Below are 21557 nucleotides of genomic sequence, written 5' to 3' on the forward strand. Positions count from 1 at the left end.
TGAGCCACCACACCCGGCTTATGACTAGATTCTTACATCAGTGGTCTTCAAACCTTTTTGGTCACATATTCCAGATATAAAAGATTTCTGGACCAGGCGCGGTGGCCCACGCCTGTAATCCCAGCACTTTGGGAGGCTGAGGGGGGCGGATCATGAGGTCAGAGGTTTGAGACCAGCCTGGTCAACATGGTGAAGCCCCGTCTCTACTTAAAAATACAAAAATTAGCCGGGCGCGGTGGCTCACACCTGTAATCCCAGCACTTTGGGAGGCTGAAGCGGGTGGATCACGAGGTCAAGAGATCGAGACCATCCTGGTCAACATGGTGAAACCCCGTCTCTACTAAAAATACAAAAAATTAGCTGGGTGTGGTGGCGCGTGCCTTGTAATCCCAGCTACGCAGGAATCTGAGGCAGGAGAATTGCCTGAACCCAAGAGGCGGAGGTTGCAGTGAGCCGAGATTGTGCCATTGCACTCCAGCCTAGGTAACAAGAGTGAAACTCCGTCTCAAGAAAAAAAAAAAAAAAAAAAAAAAAAGAAAATACAAAAATTAGCCGGGCATGGTGGCACACACCTGTAATTCTAGCTACCTGAGAGGCTGAGACAGGAGAATTGCCTGAACCCAGGAGGCGGAGGTTGCAGTGAGCCGAGATCGCGCCATTGCACTCCAGCCTAGGTAACAAGAGTGAAACTCCGTCTCAAGAAAAAAAAAAAAAGAAAATACAAAAATTAGCCGGGCATGGTGGCACACACTTGTAATTCCAGCTACCTGAGAGGCTGAGGCAGGAGAATCGCTTGAACCCAGGAGACGGAGGTTGCTGTGAGCCGAGAGCACACCATTGCATTCCAGCCTGGGCAACAAGAGCAAGACTCCATCTCAGAAATAAATAAATAAACAAATAAAATAAAAATTAGCTGGATACGGTGGAGCATGCCTGTAGTCCCAGCTACTTGGAAGGCTGAGGCAGGAGAATCACTTGAATCTGGGAGGCAGAAGTTGGCTGTGAGCCGAGATTGCGCCACTGTACTCCAGCTTAGGTGACAGAGCTAGACTCCATCTCAAAAAAAAAAAAAAAAGGGGGGTCAGGCACAGTGGCTCACACCTGTAACCCCAGCACTTTGGGAGGCCAAGGTGGGCGGATCACCTGAGGTTGGGAGTTCGAGACCAGCCTGACCAACATGGAGAAACCTTGTCTCTACTAAAAATACAAAATTAGCCAGGCGTGGTGGCGAATGCCTGTAATCGCAGCTACTCAGGAGGCTGAGGCAGGAGAATCACTTGAACCCAAAAGACAGAGGTTGCGGTGAGCCGAGATCATGCCACTGCACTCCAGCCTGGGCAACAGAGCGAGAGTCCATCTCAAAAAAAAAAAAAAAGATTTCTAGGCTGGGCGTGGCAGCTCACGCCTTTAATCTCAGTACTTTGGGAGGCCAAGGTGGGAGGATCTCGAGCCCAGGAGTTCAAGACTAGCCTGGACAACATGGCAAGACCCCATCTCTACAAAAATACAAAAATTAATTGGGTGTAGTGGTGCACACCTGTAGTCCCAGCTACTCAAGAGGCAGGGGTGGGAGGATTTTTTGAGCCTGGGAGGCAGAGGCTGCAGTGAGCCGAGATAGTGCCATGCACTCTAGCCCAGGTGACAGAGCAAGGGACACTGTCTGAAGAAAAAAGAAAGTTTCCAGGGCATACCTCCACCTCTAGTATTGCTTATTAATTTACTTGTAAGCTATAGTGGGCTATTGTCCTGAAATGTACGCTGCATATCCCACATAAATAGAAGCTCTAATGTTCCCTCCTGCGGGTCACCTTTCTCACCACCTGGGGTGGGCACAGCCCGTGTTGGAGCTGATTGCTTCAGTGTTGGAATCAGTTCCAGAATAATTTAAGGACTCTCTCTCTCTTTTTTTTTTTTGGAGCCTGAGTCTCACTCTGTTGCCCAGGCTGGACTGCAGTGGCACGATCTCCGCTCACTGCAACTTCTGCCTCCCAGGTTCAAGCAATTCTCCTTTTTCAGCCTCCCAAGTAGCTGGGATTACAGGCACGTGCTACTGCGCCCAGATAATTTTTGTATTTTTAGTGGAGACGGGTTTCACCATACTGGCCAAGCTGGTCTTGAACTCCTGACCTTGTGATCCGCCTGCCTCGGCCTCTCAAAGTGCTGGAATTGCAAGTGTGAGCCATCGAGCCTTGCCTGGGCTGTTTTTTTTGTTTGTTTGACACAGGGTTTCGTGTGTTGCCCATGCTGGAGTGCAGTGGCGTGACCTCAGCTCACTACTACCTCCACCTTCCAGGTTGAACTGATCATCCCGTCTCACACTCCCAAGTAGCTGGGATTACAGGCATGTGCCAGCACGTTCGGCTAATTTTTGTATTTTTGGTAGAAACAGGGTTTTGCCACATTGCTCAGGCTGGTCCGAAACTCCTGAGCTCAAGTGATTTGTACACCTTAGTCTCCCAAAGTACTGAGATGTCAGGCGTGAGCCACTGCTCCTGGCCAAGTGCTGGTGTTTTTTGTTAGAGAAAATGGCACATGTGTTACCTATCTTCTAAGGACATGAAATGTTGAGAGAATCCTTAGTGATCCAGCCTATCAAGCCTCCCTGATCTTACAGATGAAACTAAGGCCTAGGGAGGTCAAATAAATTCTCTGAGGCCTAAAGAAGTAAGGTTTATGGCAGATTTGGAGCTAAAGCTTGTGTTTCCTGATGTTCTTCATGCTACACTCATTCCCTGGGCTTCCTTCTCTCACCATTGACCTGCTTGCTCCCTCCCTGGTAAGCCACTCTGTGAAATAGCCATTGAACCAGTCAAGAACCACTCTAGGCCAGGCACAGTGGCTCACGTCTGTTATCCTAGCACTTTGGGAGGCGGAGGCTGGAAAATTGAGCCCAGGAATTCAACATCTGCCTGGGCAACATGGTAAAATCCCATCTCTACTAAAATTACAAAAATTAGCTGGGCGTGGTGGAGCACGCCAGTAGTCCCAGCCACTCTGGAGGCTGAGATACCAGAATGGCTTGAACCTGTGAGGCAGAAGCTACAGTGATCCAAGATTGTGCCTCTGCTTTCGAGCCTGAGCAACAGAGCGAGACCCTAGAAAAAGGAGGCCAGGTGTGTGGCTCACGCCTGTAATTCCAGCACTTTGGGAGACCAAGGCAGGTGGATCACCTGAGGTTGGGCTCTCGAGACCAGCCTCACCAACATGGAGAAACCTTGTCTCTACTAAAAATACAAAGTTAGCTGGGTGTGGTCACACACGCCTGTAATCCCAGCTCCTTGGGAAGCTGAAGTAGGAGAATCGCTTGAACCTGGGAGGTGGAGGTTGCAATGAGCCAAGATTGCGCCATTGCACTCCAGCCTAGGCAACAAGAGCAAAACTCCATCAGAAAAAAAAAAAAAAAAGGAAAAAGAATTTGACCCTCAGTGGGCATGATGGCTCACGCCTATAATCCCAGCACTTTGAGAGGTCAAGGAGGGTGGATCACCTGAGGTCAGGAGTTCAAGCCTAGCCTGGCAAACATGTAAAACCCGGTCTTTACTAAAAATACAACAATTAGCTGGGTGTAGTGTTGCACGCCTGTAATTCCAGCTACTTGGGAGGCTGGGGCCGGAGAATTGCTTGAACCTGGGGAGGCAGAGGTTGCAGTGAGCCGAGATTGCGCCACTGCACTCCAGTCTGGACAACAGAGTGAGACTTTGTCTCAAAAAAAAAAAAAAAAAAAACCTTTTGACAAAATCCAACAACTTTACATATTCAGAATATTCAACAAACTAGGAATAAAAGGGAACTTCCAGGGCTGGGCATGGTGGCTTATGCCTGTGATCCCAGCACTTTGGGAGGCTGAGGCAGGCAGATCACTTGCGGTCAGGAGTTCGAGACCAGCGTAGCCAACGTAGTGAAACCCCATCTCTATTAAAAATACCAAAAAATTATCCAGGCTTGGTGGTGGGCACCTGTAATTTCAACTACTTGGGAGGCAGAGGCAGGAGAATCGCTTGAACCCAGGAGGCGGAGGTTGCAGTGAGCTCAGATTGTGCCACACTACACTCCAGCCTGGCAACAGAGTGACACTCTGTCTCAAAAAAAAAAAAAAAAAAAAAAAAAAGAAGGGAACTTCCTTAAAGGAATCTATGGAAAGCCCACAACTAATATCATACTTAGTGATGAAAAACTGTTATCTTTCCCCCTAAGGTCAAGCACAAGACAAGGATCTCTTCTCTCCCCACTTCTATTCACTATTGTACTGGAGGTTCTAGTTAAAGTAATTAGGCAAGAAAGAGACTTAAAGATACCTAATTTGAAAAAGAAGTAAACTATTTGCAGATGACGTGATGTTATATATAGAAAACACCAGAGAATCCAAACACACAAACTGTTAGAACTAACAAGTGAGTTCAGGAAAGTTGCAGGAGACAAGATCAATATACAAAAATCTGTTGTATTTCTATACACTAGCAATGAACAATAAAAAAATTGGCTGGGCACGGTGGCTCACACCTGTAATCCCAGCACTTTGGGAGGCCAAGGCAGGCAGATCATGAGGCCAGGAGTTAGAGACCAGCCTGACCAACATAGTGAAACCCTGTCTCTACTAAAAATAGAAAAAGTTAGTGGGAGAGGTGGTGGGTGCCTGTAATCCCGGCTACTTGGGAGGCTGAGGCAGGAGAATCACTTCCCAGGAGGCAGAGATTGCAGTGAGCCTAGATCGTGCCATTGCACTCCAATCTGGGCGACAGGGCAAGGCACCGTCTCACAAAAAAAAAAAGAAAAGAAAAAAGGCCGCTTGCCTTTGCTCATGCCTGTAATCCCAGCACTTTGGGAGGCCAAGGTGGGCAGATCGCAAGGTCAAGAGATCGAGAGCATCCTAGCCAACATGGTGAAACCCCGTCTTTACTAAAAATACAAAAATTAGCTGGGCGTGGTGGCATGTGCTACTCAGGAGGCTGAGGTAGGACAATCGCTTGAATCGGGAGGCAGAGGTTGCAGTGAACCGAGATCTCACCATTTCACTCCAGCCTAGGTGAATGAGTGAGACTCGATCTCAAAAAAACAAAAACAAAACTTCTATTTACAATAGCATCCAAAATAATGAAATACTTAGGAATTAAAAAAAAAAAAGGCATTATGCTGAAAACTGTAGAACATTGTTGAAGTTAAAAAAATTAAATAAGACTTAAAATTATGGAAGGAGATCCTGTGTTCATGGATTGGAAGACAAAATTGCAATTAAAATAGCAATACTCCCTAAATAGATACACAGATTTAATACAAACTAATCAAAATTCCAATTGTCTTTTTTTTTTTTTTTTAGACAGGGATAAGCTGATCCTAAAACTCATATGGAAATAAATGCAAGTAACCCAAAATAGCCAAAAACCGTCTTGAAAAAGAAGAACAAAGTTGGAAGACTCATACTTCCCAATTTCAAAACTTACTCTAAAGCTACAGGAATCGAGGCAGCATGGTACTGGTATACGGATAAACAAGCTAAACAACAGCAACAACAAAGGATAAACAAGTTGAACAGTGGAACGGAATTAAGAGGCTGGAAAGACACTGTCACACTCATCATCGATTGATTTCCAACAAGGGCATCAGGACGATTCAGTGAAGGAAAGGAATAGTTTTTTTGTTTTGTTTTGTTCTTTTTTTTTTGGAGATGGAGTTTCGCTCGTTACCCAGGCTGGAGTGCAATGACGCGATCTTGGCTCACCGCAACCTCTGCCTCCTGGGTTCAGGCAATTCTCCTGCCTCAGCCTCCGGAGTAGCTGGGATTACAGGCACGCGCCACCATGCCCAGCTAATTTTTTGTATTATTAGTAGAGACGGGGTTTCACCATGTTGACCAGGATGGTCTCGATCTCTTGACCTCGTGATCCACCCGCCTCGGCATTCCAAAGTGCTGGGATTACAGGCATGAGCCACCGCGCCTGGCCCTGTTTTTTTTTTTTTAAAGATGGGGTTTCACCATGATGGCCAGGTTGGTTTTGAACTCCTGACCTCAGGTGATCCACACACCTAGGCCTCCCAAAGTGCTAGGATTACAGGTGTGAGCCACCACACCCGGCCAGGAAAGGAATAGTTTTTTAAACAAAATGTGCTGAGAGAACTGGATATCCACATGTAAAGATTGAGTTCAGATCCATCTTGAACATTATACAAAAATTAACTAAAAACGCTTTGGGAGGCTGAGGCGGGCAGATCACCTGAGGACAGGAGTTCAAGACCAGCCTGGTCAACATGATAAAACCCTATCTCTACAAAAATACAAAAATTAGGCTGGGTGCTGTGGTGGCTCACGCCTGTAATTCCAACACTTTGGGAGGCCAAGGTGGGTGGATTACCTGAGGTCAGGAGTTCCAAACCAGCCTGGCTAACATGGTAAAACCCCGTCTCTACTAAAAATATTAAAAAAAAAAAAAATTAGCTGGGTATGGTAGTGGGCACCTGTAATACCAGTTACTTGGGAGATTTAGGCAGGAGAATTGTTTGAACCCTGGTGGCAGAGGTTGCAGTGAGCCAAGATCATGCCACTGCACTCCAGCCTGGGTGACAAAGTGAGACTTAGTCTCAAAACTTAAAAAGAGAAAGAAAAAAAAAAACTAAAAGTGGATCAAAGAACTAAATGTAAGAACAAAAACTATATAACTCTTTTTTTTTTTTTGAGACGGAGTTTCGCTCTTGTTACCCAGGCTGGAGTGCAATAGCGCGAGCTCGGCTCACCGCAACCTCCGCCTCCTGGGTTCAGGCAATTCTCCTGCCTCAGCCTCCTGAGTAGCTGGGATTACAGGCACGCGCCACCATGCCCAGCTGTTTTTTTGTATTTTTAGTAGAGGCGGGGTTTCACCATGTTGACCAGGATGGTCTCGATCTCTTGACCTCGTGATCCACCCACCTCGGCCTCCCAAAGTGCTGGGATTACAGGCGTGAGCCACCGCGCCTGGCCCTACTTTTTTTTTTTTTTGAGACAGAGTCTCACTCTATCGCCCAGGCTAGAGTACAGTGGCACGATCTAGGCTCACTGAAACCTCCACCTCCCGGGTTCAAGGAAGTCCCCGCCTCAGCCTCCCAAATAGCTGGGACTATAGGCATGTGCCACCACACCCGGCTAATTTTTGTATTTTTAGTTGAGAGGGGGTTTCACCATGTTGGTCAGGCTGGTCTTGAACTCCTGACCTTGTGATCCGCTCACCTAGGCCTCCCAAAGTGCTGGGATTATAGGCATGAGGTGAAACTTTTTTTTTTTGAGACGGGGTCTCTCTCTATCACCAGGGTGGAGTGCAGTGGTGTGATCTTGGCTCACCGCAACCTCCGCCTTCCGGATTCAATCGATTATCCTGCCTCAGCCTCCTGAATAGCTGGGATTACAGGCATGCGCCACCACACCTAGTTATTTTATTTATTTATTTATTTTATATTTTTAGTAGAGGCAGGGTTTCTCCATGTTGGTTAGGCTGGTCTTGAACTCCTGACTTCAGGTAATCCGCCCGCCTTGGCCTCCCAAAGTGCTGGGATTACAGCCGTGAGCGATCTCACCCAGTCTGAAACATTTTTTTAATTATGCCATGGACTCAGAGCAAAGAGTGGGGACAATGGGAAAAATATAACACTATTGGCAAACGCCTGTAATCCCAGTGCTTTGAGGGAGAGGTGGAGGCGGGAGGATCACTTGAGCCCAATAGTTCAAGGCTACAGTGAGCTACGATCAAGCCATTGCACTCCACCCTGGGTGACAAAGGGAGACTCCGACTTTTAAATATATATCAATATGAAAATAGAATGTCTCAGAACACTCATAGAAGGGACCTGGCCTGCCACTGAGATCTGGATTCTTGCCCCGAGGAAATGGCAGCCTAGTCAAACATCCAGTAGCCAGAGTCAGTACCAGGGTGTGTTCATCACAGGAGCTCTGCTGTCCAATATGGTGACCGCCAGCTATGGTGGCTACTGAGTGCTGAAAAATGGCTAGTCTGAATTAAAATGCGCTGTTAAGTATAAAACACACACTGGATTTTGAAGACTTCGTATGATAAAGAGAATGTAAAGTGTCTTAATAATTCCTTTTAATTCATTATATAGTGAAATCACGCTGTTCTGGAGCTATTATGTTAAATAAAATATGTTAAAATCAATTTCACCAGTGTTTTTTGACTTCTCAAATGTGACTACTGAAAAACTGAAAATTGCCTGTGTTGCTGGCATTTTGTTTTCTTTGGACAGTGCTGCTCTAGAGGACTGGGCACCCTGGGCCAGTCACATGGGTGGCATTAATTTATTAATGGAATAAGGTTTCACTGAGCATCCTTCGCTAGTGCTGGCCTACAGCTGATCTCAAAGGTGAGGGTCAAGCTGGGGAGGGGGTGTCGTCGCCTTGGTCCTAAAGGAAGAGGCAGGCTTGGGTGGGTATCCCGAGGTGGGTGCCTTTGTCACCAGATCCGGAGATGATGCTTGCATGCCTGTGTCTAATTAAATCTGCAAACCATGGCGATTAAAAACAACAGAAAAGGGTGGGCCTCCTATGTATTTCAACGAGCTTTACTACTTCGGCAGAACTCCAAAATTGAAAAAAAAAAAAACAAAAAACAAAAACCACAACCTTCAGGTTATTCATCTAAACCAAATCCAAAATACACTCGATGATTACGTTTCAATCAGATCCGAGGATGGGCTGGGGCTGGGGTCGAAGGAGGATCAAAAATTGCCATGTGAACTCCAGGGGTAGAAACTTTGCCAAGTTTATTCTTCTATCCTTAGCGCTTGGAACAGTGAGTGGCACATAGTAGGTGCTTCCCTTAAATACTGGAGTGAATCTCTATGTGGAATTGTGCGGATGCAGGTGTGAGTTTTCCTGGGAGGGGTTGGGGGATGAAGGCCTCTAGCTTTTGTCAGTCTCAAAGGAGTCTTGGGTCCCCAAAGGGTTAAAGACCACTTCAAACAGACAGAGAGATGAAATTTATTTGAAATCAATGTCAAGCATCGGTTATTCTAATCCTGGGGCTTGGCCAGACCTGGGCGTCTGGAATGATCTACGTGCTTAAATACACCACTCGCCACCATTTTCTCCAGGTAATTTTCCATCCCTGCCCCCACCGTCAAGGGGAAGAAAGTGCTCCTCAGATCCCCGCTCGTCCTGACCTCCCGCAGCCGCTGCGGGGGCGGTCGCCAGCGGACCCCCGGGGCGCCCGGCGCGGGGCAGCCGCCCGGACGCGCGCGGGCCTCCGGCGCCGCCGGGACCCCAGCCCCCCAAACTTTGGCAAGTTGCGGGCGCTGAGCGCACCCGGAGGCGCGGGGCGCGGCCGCGGGCGGAGCCGCCCCCTGACGCCGGGCCGCCCCCTCCCGGCCCCGGCCGCCCCGCCGGCTCCGCGGAAAGTTTGCGGCCGCCCCTGCGCCGCGCCCGGGGCCTGGGTGAGACTGCGGCGGCGGCAGGGCGCGGACGGCCATATTTGCCGGCGCGGCCCGAGCCACTGACAACAAAAAGTGCGCGGGCGCTCGGCGGGCGCTCGGACCGGCGCGGGGCCGCCGGGGCCGCCGCGCCGCCGCCCGGCCTCGCCACCGCCGCTGCCGCCCTCGCGGCCTGGTCTCGCCGCGCCCGGCGCGCCCGCCGCCCGGGGTGATGTCTTACAAACCGAACTTGGCCGCGCACATGCCCGCCGCCGCCCTCAACGCCGGTGAGTGAGCCGCGTGCGCCGCTGCCCGAGCGCCGCCAAGTTGGAGGCCCGCGCTCCCAACCCCGGCCCGGGGCTCCCGGGGGCGCCCGCAGAGGCCGGGGGCAGCGGGCTCAGGGTCCCGGCCCGGGGCAGCGCTGCCGCCGCCATGATTCCCGAGCCCGCGCCGCCAAAGTTCGCGGGTGCGCCCCGCGCGCGGAGGGCCTCGTCTGGGGGTGCGGGGCGGGCGGCCCGGGGTGACCCCCGCGCCGGCGGCTGTGGATCGCAGGGAGCGCGGCGGGCGAGGGCGAGGGCGGGGGAGGCTTGTTCTCGGCTCCTTTTTCTCCCGCTTCTGGGCGGCTCGGCGAGGGCCCCTGCCGGCGGGAGTCGGGAGCGGCCCGGGCCGCGCCGGGCGCGGGGCGCGGGGCTCAGCCGCCCTGGGGAGCGGGGGGTGCGGAGCGGCCCGGACGGGGGCGCTGCGGGCGGGGCCAGGCCCCACGCGGGCGGGCGCCGGCGGAGGGGTGCAGGGCTGTGGCGGGCCCTGAGGTCTCCGACCTGCCGTGATCGGGACCGGGACGGGGTCGCGGGTGGGCAGCGAACTCAGAGACCCGGGGGCCTCGGCCGGGCGCGTGGGAGCAGGGGCTCCCTCACGCGGGCACGTGCGGACCCCTCAAGGTGTGCGCGGTGTGAACGAAGTTGGCTCATCCCTGGGACTGCTGGGGCCCGAGCTCGGGCTTGGGGGCAGCGGGTCACGCGGACGCCCCATCTGGGAGCCCGCAGGGCTGGGCCTGGAAAGCCCTCGATGCAGAACCGGGAGGGGCTCTCCTCGTCCTTCCTGGGGCTGTGGCCGCAGCCAGGCGCTCTCAGGAAACTCCTCCAGAAGTTGTCAGGCAGCTTCAGGCTGAGCCCAGGGGACCAAGGGAGCCATGGAGAGTAGGTGCAACGAGGGATTTGGAGGTGCCGGGCTTTCTGCCCTCACTGGGGCCCCTCTTCTCTGACACTTGGTCTGAAACAGACTTCCCAAAAGGTGCGTCGTGGGGAGAGGGGAAAGGACTCGAGGGGGAGGAGAGGTGGCCCCGTTGGTCACCGGTGCCACGCTGGCTCTCCTGCTCGAGTTTTGGGCCTTGTCTGCAAACGTTGATTTCATAACTCCCCAAATCCGAAGTTGGAACCCATACAAACGATATTAGAAAAACCATGGACACTGAGGTATACGGGCTGGAAAGGGTTAAGCGTCAGGGTGCGGAGGGAGAGTTGAATTGCTCACTTTTGGGCTCCGAGTCCCAAAGAGCAAACAGCTACTGTTTTCCTCTCAAACATTCTCACCTCCTCTCGGGTCCGCAGACCTCACAAAGACGGGCTTTGTTGCCAGGTAGGAATGCCAGCAGCCTTCTTCCTCTTGGCCTGTGGGGAGGGCAGGGGCTGGTGTTGCCTGCCCAGGCAAGGCTGACATCTCAGGCTTGCCCTGTTGTCATCGGGGCCGGGACCCTAAACTGGGACCTTCGGGGTTTGGGGTCACAGGGACGGCGGCACTCAGAGGGATCCCTGAAGTCCTGTTCTGGGCTGGCTGCACCTGTACTCAGCTTTTCTTCTTTTTCCTGTGGAGAATTCCAGGAGTGCCGAGATCTTCAGATCTGGGCTTTTTCGTGCCCCCGCCCCCCGACCCGCCGCCCCTCCACCATGGGCTCCTTTGCCGAACCCCAGCTCCCCTCCTGCCATTTGCATCCAAGATGGACTCTCCGCTGCCGCCGCTCCTCCGGCTTCCTTGTCATCATCCCTCACGCCCTGCAGCCCTGCCTCCTGCTCACGGGTTGCCAAGCCGCGGCCTGGCCGGTGGTGGCAGTGGTGGAGTTAGACAAAGCCCCCGCCTCCCCCGCCCCACAGCCCCCCAGGCGCCCCAAGTGGCGGGAAGGCCGCCAGCTCCCCAGGCCCCGGCGCTCTTTGTCTGGCGTGGGGGCGGGGAGCTGCGCCTGGCCCCAGGAGCTTCCTGGCCTCTGCCAACCCCTCTCTCCTGCACACTGCGCTCATTGTCTGAGATGCGCCGAGATGGCCTGCGCTGACGCGGTCCCTGTGTCCCGGTCCCTGCGTCTGCAGGAAGGAGTGACCATGAGTGGAACTCAGGCCCTTCCGCCAGCTCTCTCCAGGACCAGACACCACCCCCAGCCCTGAACAAGGAACTGGCCTGGACTGAGCACTAGGGTCACCGAGCTATTGCTCTAGTCGCCCAGCCAAAATGGGACGATTTCTCAGTCCTCCTCCCTCTCAGCCCTGCAAAACCTAACCCTGGTATCATCAAATAGGATCTGGAGCCTGTAGACACTCTCTTGGGAAGCACTGCCTCTAACAAATGGAGAAACTGAGGACTGGAGAGCGAGGGGCACTGTCCGAGGTCAGACAGCTAGGAGGGGCACAGCTGGGGATAGTGCTGACGGGAGGCGGGGGGGGGGAGGACAGAAAAGGGGAGGCGAGGATCAGCGGGCAGAGCAGCTGGGGAGGACGACGGGGGGCACCGAGGGGATGTGAGGGTACATGGGAAGCAGCCAGCGCTCCTCCTGCCAGGGTGCTGGGATCTTCCAAATGCCCGGGGTTCTGTCCACGATGCTCCCCCCAGCGACTGGCCCTGGATGCCAGAGGGATGTAGCAACCAGGATCGGAGCCCAGGTCTGTGCCGACAGAGCCTGTATTCCCCACTCCACGTTTGCTGCCACATCAGAAGCTCAGGAAACGGGGGTTTGGCTGATGTGGTGAGGATGCTCTGGGGGACACCGCCCTGGGCAATTCCTGCAGTGGCCGTTAACGTGGCCGGAGGTCGTGGGCATAGTGCATCCCCATCCTGAGCAGCCCGTCCCTGTGGCACACGTGTCTCGTCATCCCCACGTGGGAGGCATGGAAACTGAGGCTCGGAGTGGCACAGCGCTCTGCCCAGTTCAGGTCCAAGTCCTCATTTCCCAGTCCAGCCCAAGCCGGAGCATAGCCCTGGGCTGCAGTGGTGGCATCCAGGGCTGGCCTGAGACCCAGGGAGATAGCTGGGGACTGTCCTCGCTCCCAGACGGAGAGGCAGGTGCCCGGGTAGCTGGCTCCCTGCGTTGGCCTCCTCTGTGCTGAGGGGCCACCCCCTCAGGTCTCTACAGCGAGGAGCCTGGAGCCAGGGTTCTCCAGGGCTCCTCCCAGCTCCCCCAGCCTGAGGCCCTGAACTTCCTTCCTCCTCTGCCCCTCCCCTCGCCCACACCAAGTGAGCAGCTGGTGGGTTTGGCCAGCCTGGCACCAGCTGTCTGTCCCTGGGGCCAAGTCTGCTGCGCCCGCTGTGTGTGTGAGAGAGAGACCGTGTGGCTCTGGGGGCGGCAGGCGGGCAGCTGCCGAGGAGGACTAGGTAAATTCTCCATGGTTACCGCTGTTTGTCATTCTGCAGGATATCCTTTACCCGCTAATGGCCACTGGGACGCCATTGCGGGGCTACGTGCTCCCAGCCACGGACTCCCCTCCCACATCCAGGAGGCTATGTGCTGGGCTGGGCCCTGCTTGGTCCCTGACTGTGGCCCTGGACAGGCCCCAGTGTTGCCTCCCATATGTGGGGCCTCAACCCTCCTGTCTTGGGATGCAGAGCCCTGGGGATGTAGACTGCCAAGAGTCTGGTCCCCTCTTCGGGGAGGGGGAGACAGGCACAGAGAGGTTGAAGGGCTTTCTCTGGGGCACACAGAGGCCGTGGTAGGGTTGGGTCTCAAATACTCCAAGGCCTCCCCATGTCTTCCCCATCGTTGAGCGCAGCGATTTGGGCGCATAGGAGCAAAAAAGGCTTCGTGTGTTAGGAAGCTCTGCTTCGTGTGGACCAGCCTCCACAGCAGGGGGCACTTGGGGTGTGATGTGGCCTTGAGGTTCTCAGCCTCTGGGGACCAGGACACAGGGAGAAGGATGGGCAGGGATGATGCCGGGAGTGGCATGGCAGTAATTTTATCTTTGGGAGCAGCCCTGCTGCTTGGAAGGCTCTGGCTGGCTGGGAGGGAGCTCTGTGAGGACCAGCGGCCCCTGCAGAGATGGGGATGGCTGGGTGCCTTCTAGCTCCATTCCACTAGCAGTCTTCTATGCTGCTCGGACCGGAGGCGGAGAGCGGGGTTCTCTGTCCTTCCACAGTTGGTGGCGTGGGTCCTGGGCGGGGGCTGTTGCAGGACCCGGAGTCGTGCCTTGGTACAACTGGCTGAGCTGACTCCTGGCCTCTCTCTCCCCTCCCTGTAGCTGGGAGTGTCCACTCGCCTTCCACCAGCATGGCGACGTCTTCACAGTACCGCCAGCTGCTCAGTGACTACGGGCCACCGTCCCTAGGCTACACCCAGGTATGACAATGTGGGTGATGGCTTGGCGGGAGGGCTGCAGGGAGATGTGCTCCCCGCCATCAGAGGAGAAGAGTTGGCGGAAGAGGTGAAGGAGCAGAAAGGATGGGATGGAGCTTTCTCAGCCCAAGGCCCTGGCTGGGCTCCTGCTCAGAAGACATCAGAATGAAGGATGCTGGGGACTGTGCTTCACGGGGACCTGTGAGGTGGCGGGTACAGAGCACCAGGAAGTGGCAGCAGCCCCAGCTGCACTGAGCCCCCACGCCACGCGCTCCTCTGGTGGGTCTCCTTTCCTCTTTACTGGGCAAGTGTGGCCTGCCCTTGACCCTGGCTCTCCAAGCTGGGACAGAAGAGAGGGCTGGTTCCCAGTTGCTCTCAGTTGGGCCCCGCAGAGAGGAGGCGGCTGTGTTTTGGGAGCCAGGCTGCCTCTTGTCGAGGGCCAGTGTTTGAGAATGTGGCCCGGGCGAGGCTGCTCACTTGTACTGCCACTTTCCAGACTGACCCCCACTTGGTAACTGCCCAAGACCTGGGCTCCTCATCAGCCCAAGGGTGATCCTAGTACTCCCATCCCAGGTTGGGGAGTGGCAGGAATGGGGTAGCCTCCACCTCAGCTGCACCCCGAATCTCCAGGTGGATGAGCCACCTCTGGGGAAGGTCCCAGTGGAAAGATGCTCTCCCTGACTGGGCCCCAGCGCCAGTGTTCTGAGGTCGCCATGGAGCCTGTTCCTTGCCCAATGGCCTGCTCCCCAGCCGTGCCCCACCAGGCTGTCCTGCCCCAGGAGAAGCAGATGCGGGCCCATGAAGCCTGCAGGCGGTGCTGTGGGGAGGCCAAGCAGCTGGACCAGGATGAGGCCAGGAGGACAGAGCGCGAGGCCAGGGGACAGAGGCGGCGGTGCAGGAGGGAGGAGGCGAGGGCCTTGCCCAGGGAGCTGGTGCAGCTGTGGGAGGAGGTGGCTGAGGAACAGACGGCCTGGGCTTGCGGGCCTTCTGGGAGCCTAGCCTCTCTGATCCAGGTGCTTGCCTGGGGCTTCTGGTGATGGTGGGAGGAAAGGTTTTTGGGGGGGTGGGCCCTGTTGGGGGGATGACGAGAGAAGGGAATGCATTCCAGGCTCTGGCCTGGCCGTGGCCAATGGCTGTGGTCCTGGTGGCCCAGGTGTGGCCTCTGTCTCTGCAGTGGCTCCGAGGCTTGGTCCTTGGGATGCGCCCTCCCTCCTGTCTGCCTCCTGGGAGATGCTCTGTAGACTCTTTCGTGCCAAGAAGAGCTGGTTCCCCTGTTCTGTTCATTGGAGCTGATAAACTTGCTTCCCGGAGACGGCTGGGTGGTCTCCCAGGGTGTGTGAGGATAGGAGCATGAGGACCATCTCCTTAACCTGTAGTTGTCCACTAGAATGGGACCTGCCTCAGCCCAGCTGAGGTGGGTGCTCTGGTACTCTGAGGCTGGGCTGTGTTCCCTCCCTTGACCGGCCCAGGATCCTCTCCACCCACCTGCCTGTGGCCTTGGGGTCAGGTTCAGTCTGCTGAACTCATTTTTTTTTTTTTTGAGATGGAGTCCCATTCTCACCCAGGCTGGAATGCAGTGGTGCGATCTTGGCTCACTGCAACCTCCGCCTCCCGGGTTCAAGCAATTCTCCTGCCTCAGCCTCCCTAGTAGCTGGGATTACAGGGACGCACCACCACGCCCGGCTAATTTTGCTGAACCCATTTTTTTTCTGCTTCTAGGGAACTGGGAATAGCCAGGTGCCCCAAAGCAAATACGCAGAGCTGCTGGCCATCATCGAAGAGCTGGGGAAGGAGATCAGACCCACGTACGCGGGCAGCAAGAGTGCCATGGAGAGGCTGAAGCGTGGTAAGCCTGGCCCCACCGCCCTGCCGATGACCACGGTGCTAGGCCTTTATCTCTGGAAAGACTTTTGGAGAAAACATGGGAGGGTGAGCTAGGGATGGGGCTCACCCACTGGGGCTCCTGTCTTGTTACAGAGTTGCCGTCTGCTGTGGAGGCATCAGGCAGGCAGTGGTTCTGGTGGCGAGGGGTCTTGGGGGCCAGAGGTCTTCAGAGGGGCTTCTGGGAACGGCAGTCCAGACAGGGAGCCTTTTGTACCCTGCGTACTGCCAGAGGGTCTGCCGGCTTTCAAGGGGGTGTTTGAAGCCCCCTGACGCTGCTGCTCCCCCTCCTGCCTGGTCTGTTTCTGTTGGCTGACACTGGTCCTAGGGAAGCCAAGCTCAGGGTCATCGGTGCCTGCACTGCCCTCTGCTGTCCCCTCTTTGGAGCTGGACCCAAAGAAGCTAGGGTCTGGGGAGGGAGGCTGAGAGCACTTTGTTCTTTTTTCTTTTTTTTTTTTGGGACGAAGTCTCGCTGTGTCTCCCAGGCTGGAGTGTGCAATGGCGCAATCTCAGCTCATTGCAACCTCTGCCTCCCTGGTTCAAGCAATTCTCCTGCCTCAGCATTCCAAGTAGCTGGGATTACAGGCACACACCACCATGCCTGGCTAATTTTGTATTTTTGTAGAGATGGGGTTTTGCCATGTTGGCTAGGCTGGTCTTGAACTCCTGACCTCAGGTGATCTGCCCACCTTGGCCTCCCAAAGTGCTGGGATTGCAGGTGTGAGCCACCGTGCCCGGTCCAGCACTTTGTTCTTTAATGATAGAAGAGCGGGAGGGCAGGCAGGACATGATAGAGCACAAGGGACTTGAGTCAAGGTATGACTGGCTGCCTGATTTCTTTTTTTGTTTTGGAGACAGAGTTTTGCTCTGTAGCCCACGCTGGAGTGCAGTGGCACTATCTCGGCTCACCGCAACCTCAGCCTCCCGGGTTCAAGCTATTCTTCTGTCTCAGCCTCCTGAGTAACTGGGATTACAGGTGCACACCACCACGCCTGGCTAATTTTGTATTTTTAGTAGAGATGGGGTTTGTCCATGTTGGTCAGGCTGGTTTCGAACTCCTGACCTCAGGTGATGCACCCTCCTCGGCCTCCCAAAGTGCTGGGATTGCAGGCGTGAGCCACCCTGCTGGGCATGATGGGCTGATTTCAGAAGGATGTTAAATAGGTTGCTACCTCCTAAAATGAAAGGGGAGTCGAGGGAGAGTAGGATTTCTATTTTAGAAGGCTATAGTGCAGTGCAGCCATAGCCCATGATCTCATTCAAGAGGAGAGGGAACTTGGGATTCTCTAAAAGGCAGGAGAAGCAACCTTGGAGAAGAACGTTCTTTGGCTGTAAATATGTGGCATGAATGTGGGCTGTAGTTGACGTCATGACCCCAGTGACACGAGGGCCAGCTGAGGACAGGCTGCTGCCAGGAGCAGGGTTGCTTTGGAGTTCATGAAACCTATGTCAGGAAGTTGACGGATCTCAAAGCTAGGTTGGGACTAGCAGGGTTACAGGATGTGATTGAAGAGCGCCTAGGGAAGGGATGTGGAGCCCAACCCTGGTCTTGCCGAGAGAGTTGGGTGGTCCCAGGGCTGCTCTCTGGTAGCTGGGGTGCTGGTTACCAGAATGGAAATTCCTGGGAAGATGCTGGGTCCCAAAGTCCAACAGGTGATTTGCAGCCACCCATAAAAGGCACTGGTTCAAGTCAACAAAATGGGTAGAAGCTGCCAAGCTTTCAGTAATAAGGAAGACCTAGTGTCACTCCTTGGCCAACAGCCAAGCCCGAGCTGACCAAGCTCAGGCCACAGCAGGGTGAAAACACGTCATAGGCGGCTCGGGGAGTTAGGAGCATTATAGGTTGGTTGGCACCTATAGCCCATGAGCCAAGAGCCACAAGAATAGTGTTTTTGTTTTTTTTTTTTTGTTGAGACGGAGTTTCGCTCGTTACCCAGGCTGGAGTGCAATGGCGCGATCTCGGCTCACCGCAACCTCCGCCTCCTGGGTTCAGGCAATTCTCCTGCCTCAGCCTCCTGAGTAACTGGGATTACAGGCACGCGCCACCATGCCCAGCTAATTTTTTTGTATTTTTTTTTTAGTAGAGACGGGGTTTCACCATGTTGACCAGGATGGTCTCGATCTCTTGACCTCGTGATCCACCCGCCTCGGCCTCCCAAAGTGCTGGGATTACAGGCTTGAGCCACCGCGCCCGGCCTTGTTTTTTTTTTTTTGAGACGGAGTCTTGCTCTGTCACCCAGGCTGGAGTGCAGTGGCATGATCTTGGCACAGTGCAACCTCCACCTCCCAGGTTGAAGCAATTCTCCTGCCTTAGCCTCCCAAGCAGCTAGGATTATAGGTGCCTACCACCACACCCAGCTAATTTTTGTATTTTTAGTAGAGATGGGCTTTCACCATGTTGGCCTGGCTGTTCTTGAACTCCTGACCTCAGGTGATCTGCCCTCCTCGACCTTCCAAAGTGCTGGTATTACAGGCATGAGCCACCTCACCTGGCCCCAAGAATAGTTTTTATAGTTCTTTTGTTTTTTGTTTTTACTTTTTTTTGAGGCAAGAGTTTCGCTCTTATTGCCCAGGATGGAGTTCAGTGGTGTGATCGTGGCTCACTGCAACCTCCGCCTCCTGGGGTCAAACGATTCTCCTGCCTCAGCCTCCCGAGTAGCTGAGATTACATACATGTGCCACCACGGCCAGCTAATTTTATATTTTCAGTAGAGACGGGGTTTCTCCATGTTTGTCAGGCTGGTCTCGAACTCCTGACCTCAGGTGATCCGCCCACCTCAGCCTCCCAAAGTGCTGGGATTACAGGTGTGAGCCACTGTGCCTGGTCTTGTTTTTGTTTTTTTTGAGATGGAATCTCACTTTGTTGCCTAGGCTGTAGTGCAGTGGCATGATCTCAGCTCTGCAACTTCTGCCTCCCATCTCAGCCTCCCAAGTAGCTGGGATTATAAGTGCCCACCACCATGCCTAGCTAATTTTTGTATTTAGTAGAGATGGGGTCTCACCATGTTGGCCAGGCTGGTCTTGAACTCCTGACCTCAAGTGGCCAACCTGCTCCGGCCTCCCATAGTGCTGGGATTACAGTTGTGACCTACTGCGCTGTCATGGTTCTTAATGGTTGAAAAAAAAAATGATTTTGGGATGTGTGAAAGTTATGTGAAATTCGGACTTAAATGTCCACAAATAAAGGTTTGTGAGGCCGGGTGTGATGGTGCACGCCTATAATCCCAGCAGTTTGGGAGGCTGAAGCCAGGAGCTTGAGACCAGCCTGGGCAACATAGTGAGACTCTCATCTCTACAAATAATAGCCAGACATGGTGGTGTGTGCCCATAGTCCCAGCTACTTGGGAAGCTGTGGTGGGAGGATCACTTGATCCTGGGAGGTCGAGGCTGCAGTGAGCTGTGATCGCGCCACTGCCCTCCGTCCTGGGTGACGGGGCAAGATGCTGTCTCAAAAAATTGGAAGTGGTTGTGACAGAGACTGTGGAGCCTGCAAAGCCCAAAATATTTGCTGTCTGGTCCTTACAAAAAATATTCTCCAAGGCTCTGAGTTACATTCTAAGATTTGTGAGGTGATGATGTGGGATGTCATTCCCAGTGGCCTCTGGGAGTCATTTATTAGAAGAAATAGAATCCTTGGTGTCTATTAAAAGATCGTATTTCATGAAGTTCAGTAGCGACAGAAAGAAAAAGCGGTAAGCACCAAACCATAGAGACAAAAGACTGGGGAAGATTCATAGGGCAGAAGGTAGCTGCAGAGTTTTGTGGGGATGTCCCGGTGGACCAGGCAGCAGTCGGTCCTCTGCGCCCTCCAGTGTGCAGCTAGAGGCATTCTCTTGCTTGACACTGGTCAAGCTCTTTCTAGAATTCAGACTGAAGAAGCCAGAGAAAAATCTCCACAGTGGGTCAAGCATAAAGAATTTGGGTGGAGACATGTCTTTCACCCAACAATGTCATGGAAGGGCAGCTTGCTGGTGCCACCATGAGTGCAGGAAGAAATGTTTAGAGAGACACAGAGTTGTGGTGAGGAGGGAAGGGCTTTAGAGGGGCATGGGGTGGTTAGCATCCTTCAGGGTTGCTTGGATCTAGGTGCCCCCAGTTCCCTTTCTGTCTGAGGGTTTTGTGGCCAGGCATGGAAGGGTGGATCCTCTTCCTGTACCAGAATGGGTTCTGCTGGCTGGCAGGCCCTGTGCACCGGCTGATCATGGGTCTCTGCTTCTCTTTCAGGCATCATTCATGCTAGAGGACTGGTTCGGGAGTGCTTGGCAGAAACGGAACGGAATGCCAGATCCTAGCTTCCTTGTTGGTTTTGAAGGATTTCCATCTTTTTACAGGATGAGAAGTTACAGTTCATCTCCCCTGTTCAGATGAAACCCTTGTTTTCAAAATGGTTACAGTTCGGTTTTTCCTCCCATGGTTCATTTGGCTCTGAACCTACAGTCTCAAAGATTGAGAAAAGATTTTGCAGTTAATTAGGATTTGCAATTTAAGTAGTTAGGAACTGCCCAGGTTTTTTTTGGTTTGTTTTTTGTTTTTAAGCTTTGATTTAAAAGATGCTCCTAATGTTATCTTACAGCAAACTAGTTTGCCTCCAAGACACCATTGTCTCCCTTTAATCTTCTCTTTTGAATACATTTGTTACTCACAGTGTTCTTTGTTCCTTTTCATAAGCTAATACCACTCTAGGGATTTTGTTTTTAATGCATATTGACAGCACGCTTTACTTAGTAGCTGGTTCCCATTTGCCATACAGTGTAGATTCTGCTGAATGTAACTTCTTTTTTGCTTAAGCATTTGCATGACTATTAGTGCTTCAAAGTCAGTTTTTAAAAATGCACAAGTTCTAAATACAGAAGAAAGAGCAACCCACCAAACCCAACAAGGACCCCTGAACATTTTCATACTAAGACTGTAAGTAGATCTCAGTTCCTCGTTTATTGTAAGTTGATCAAAACATCTGGAAGAAAATGACTAAAACTGTTTGCATCTTTGTATGTATTTATTACTTGATGTAATAAAGCTTATTTTCATTAACAATTTGTATTAAAATGTGAGTTCCTGCAATTCTTTTTTTTTTTTTGAGACGGAGTTTCGCTCTTGTTACCCAGGCTGGAATGCAATGGCGTGATCTCGGCTCACCACAACCTCTGCCTCCTGGGTTCAGGCAATTCTCCTGCCTCAGCCTCCTGAGTAGCTGGGATTACAGGCACGTGCCACCGTGCCCAGCTAATTTTTTGTATTTTCAGTAGAGACGAGGTTTCACCATGTTGACCAGGATGGTCTTGATCTCTTGACCTCGTGATCCACCCGCCTCGGCCTCCCAAAGTGCTGGGATTACAGGCGTGAGCCACCGCGCCCGGCCTGTTCCTGCAATTCTTAAGTGCTGTTTTATTTTTTTGAGACAGGGTTTTGCTCTGCCACCCAGACTGGAGTACAGTAATGTAATCTTGGCTCACTGCAGTCTCAACCTCCTGAGCTCAAGCAGTCCTCCCACCTCAGCCTCCCTAGTGGCTGGAACTACAGGTGTGTGCCACTACGCCTGAATAGTTTTTAAAAGACTTTCTGTATTGAATGAATGGGTGTGTGGGAAAAAAAACCTTTTTGTAAAGATGAGGTCTCACTATATTGCCTAGGCTGGATCCTGGGCTCAAGTGATTCTTCCACCTTGGCCTCTCAAAGTATGGGGATTATAGGTGTGGGCCACCAT

At 53.2% G+C, this 21557-nt stretch overlaps 1 protein-coding gene across 6 annotated transcripts; it reads left to right on the forward strand.

Annotated features, from left to right (window-relative positions):
• Positions 1 to 8984: 8984 nt before the first annotated feature.
• CDK2AP1 (cyclin dependent kinase 2 associated protein 1) lies at positions 8985 to 20887 on the forward strand. 6 transcript variants are annotated; one of them, XM_012447122.2, is made up of 4 exons: positions 8985 to 9069; positions 13878 to 13975; positions 15692 to 15818; positions 20078 to 20887. In XM_012447122.2, exons 2-4 carry the CDS (start codon positions 13907 to 13909, stop codon positions 20143 to 20145), a joined length of 264 nt encoding a protein of 87 aa, XP_012302545.1. In that variant the 5' UTR covers positions 8985 to 9069; positions 13878 to 13906; the 3' UTR covers positions 20146 to 20887. The 6 variants fall into 6 exon arrangements, with proteins under 6 accessions (XP_012302545.1, XP_064235694.1, XP_012302546.1 ...); XM_064379624.1 differs by lacking the exon at positions 8985 to 9069 and adding an exon at positions 9370 to 9671; XM_012447123.3 differs by lacking the exon at positions 8985 to 9069 and adding an exon at positions 10548 to 10674.
• Positions 20888 to 21557: the final 670 nt, after the last annotated feature.

This window comes from Aotus nancymaae, unplaced genomic scaffold (assembly GCF_030222135.1).
Source record: "Aotus nancymaae isolate 86718 unplaced genomic scaffold, 86718_ANA_hifiasm-v0.15.2.pri h1tg000021l, whole genome shotgun sequence".
NCBI classification, from domain to species: domain Eukaryota; kingdom Metazoa; phylum Chordata; class Mammalia; order Primates; family Aotidae; genus Aotus; species Aotus nancymaae.

Excerpts from the sequence above, each read along its gene's own strand:
- CDK2AP1 (XM_064379624.1), top strand. The coding sequence starts at position 9,617 with ATGTCTTACAAACCGAACTTGGCCGCGCACATGCCCGCCGCCGCCCTC. Across the intron at positions 9,672-13,877 it reads CGCCGCCGCCCTCAACGCCG|CTGGGAGTGTCCACTCGCCT; the intron begins GTGAGTGAGCCG and ends CCCTCCCTGTAG. Across the intron at positions 15,819-20,077 it reads CATGGAGAGGCTGAAGCGTG|GCATCATTCATGCTAGAGGA; the intron begins GTAAGCCTGGCC and ends CTTCTCTTTCAG.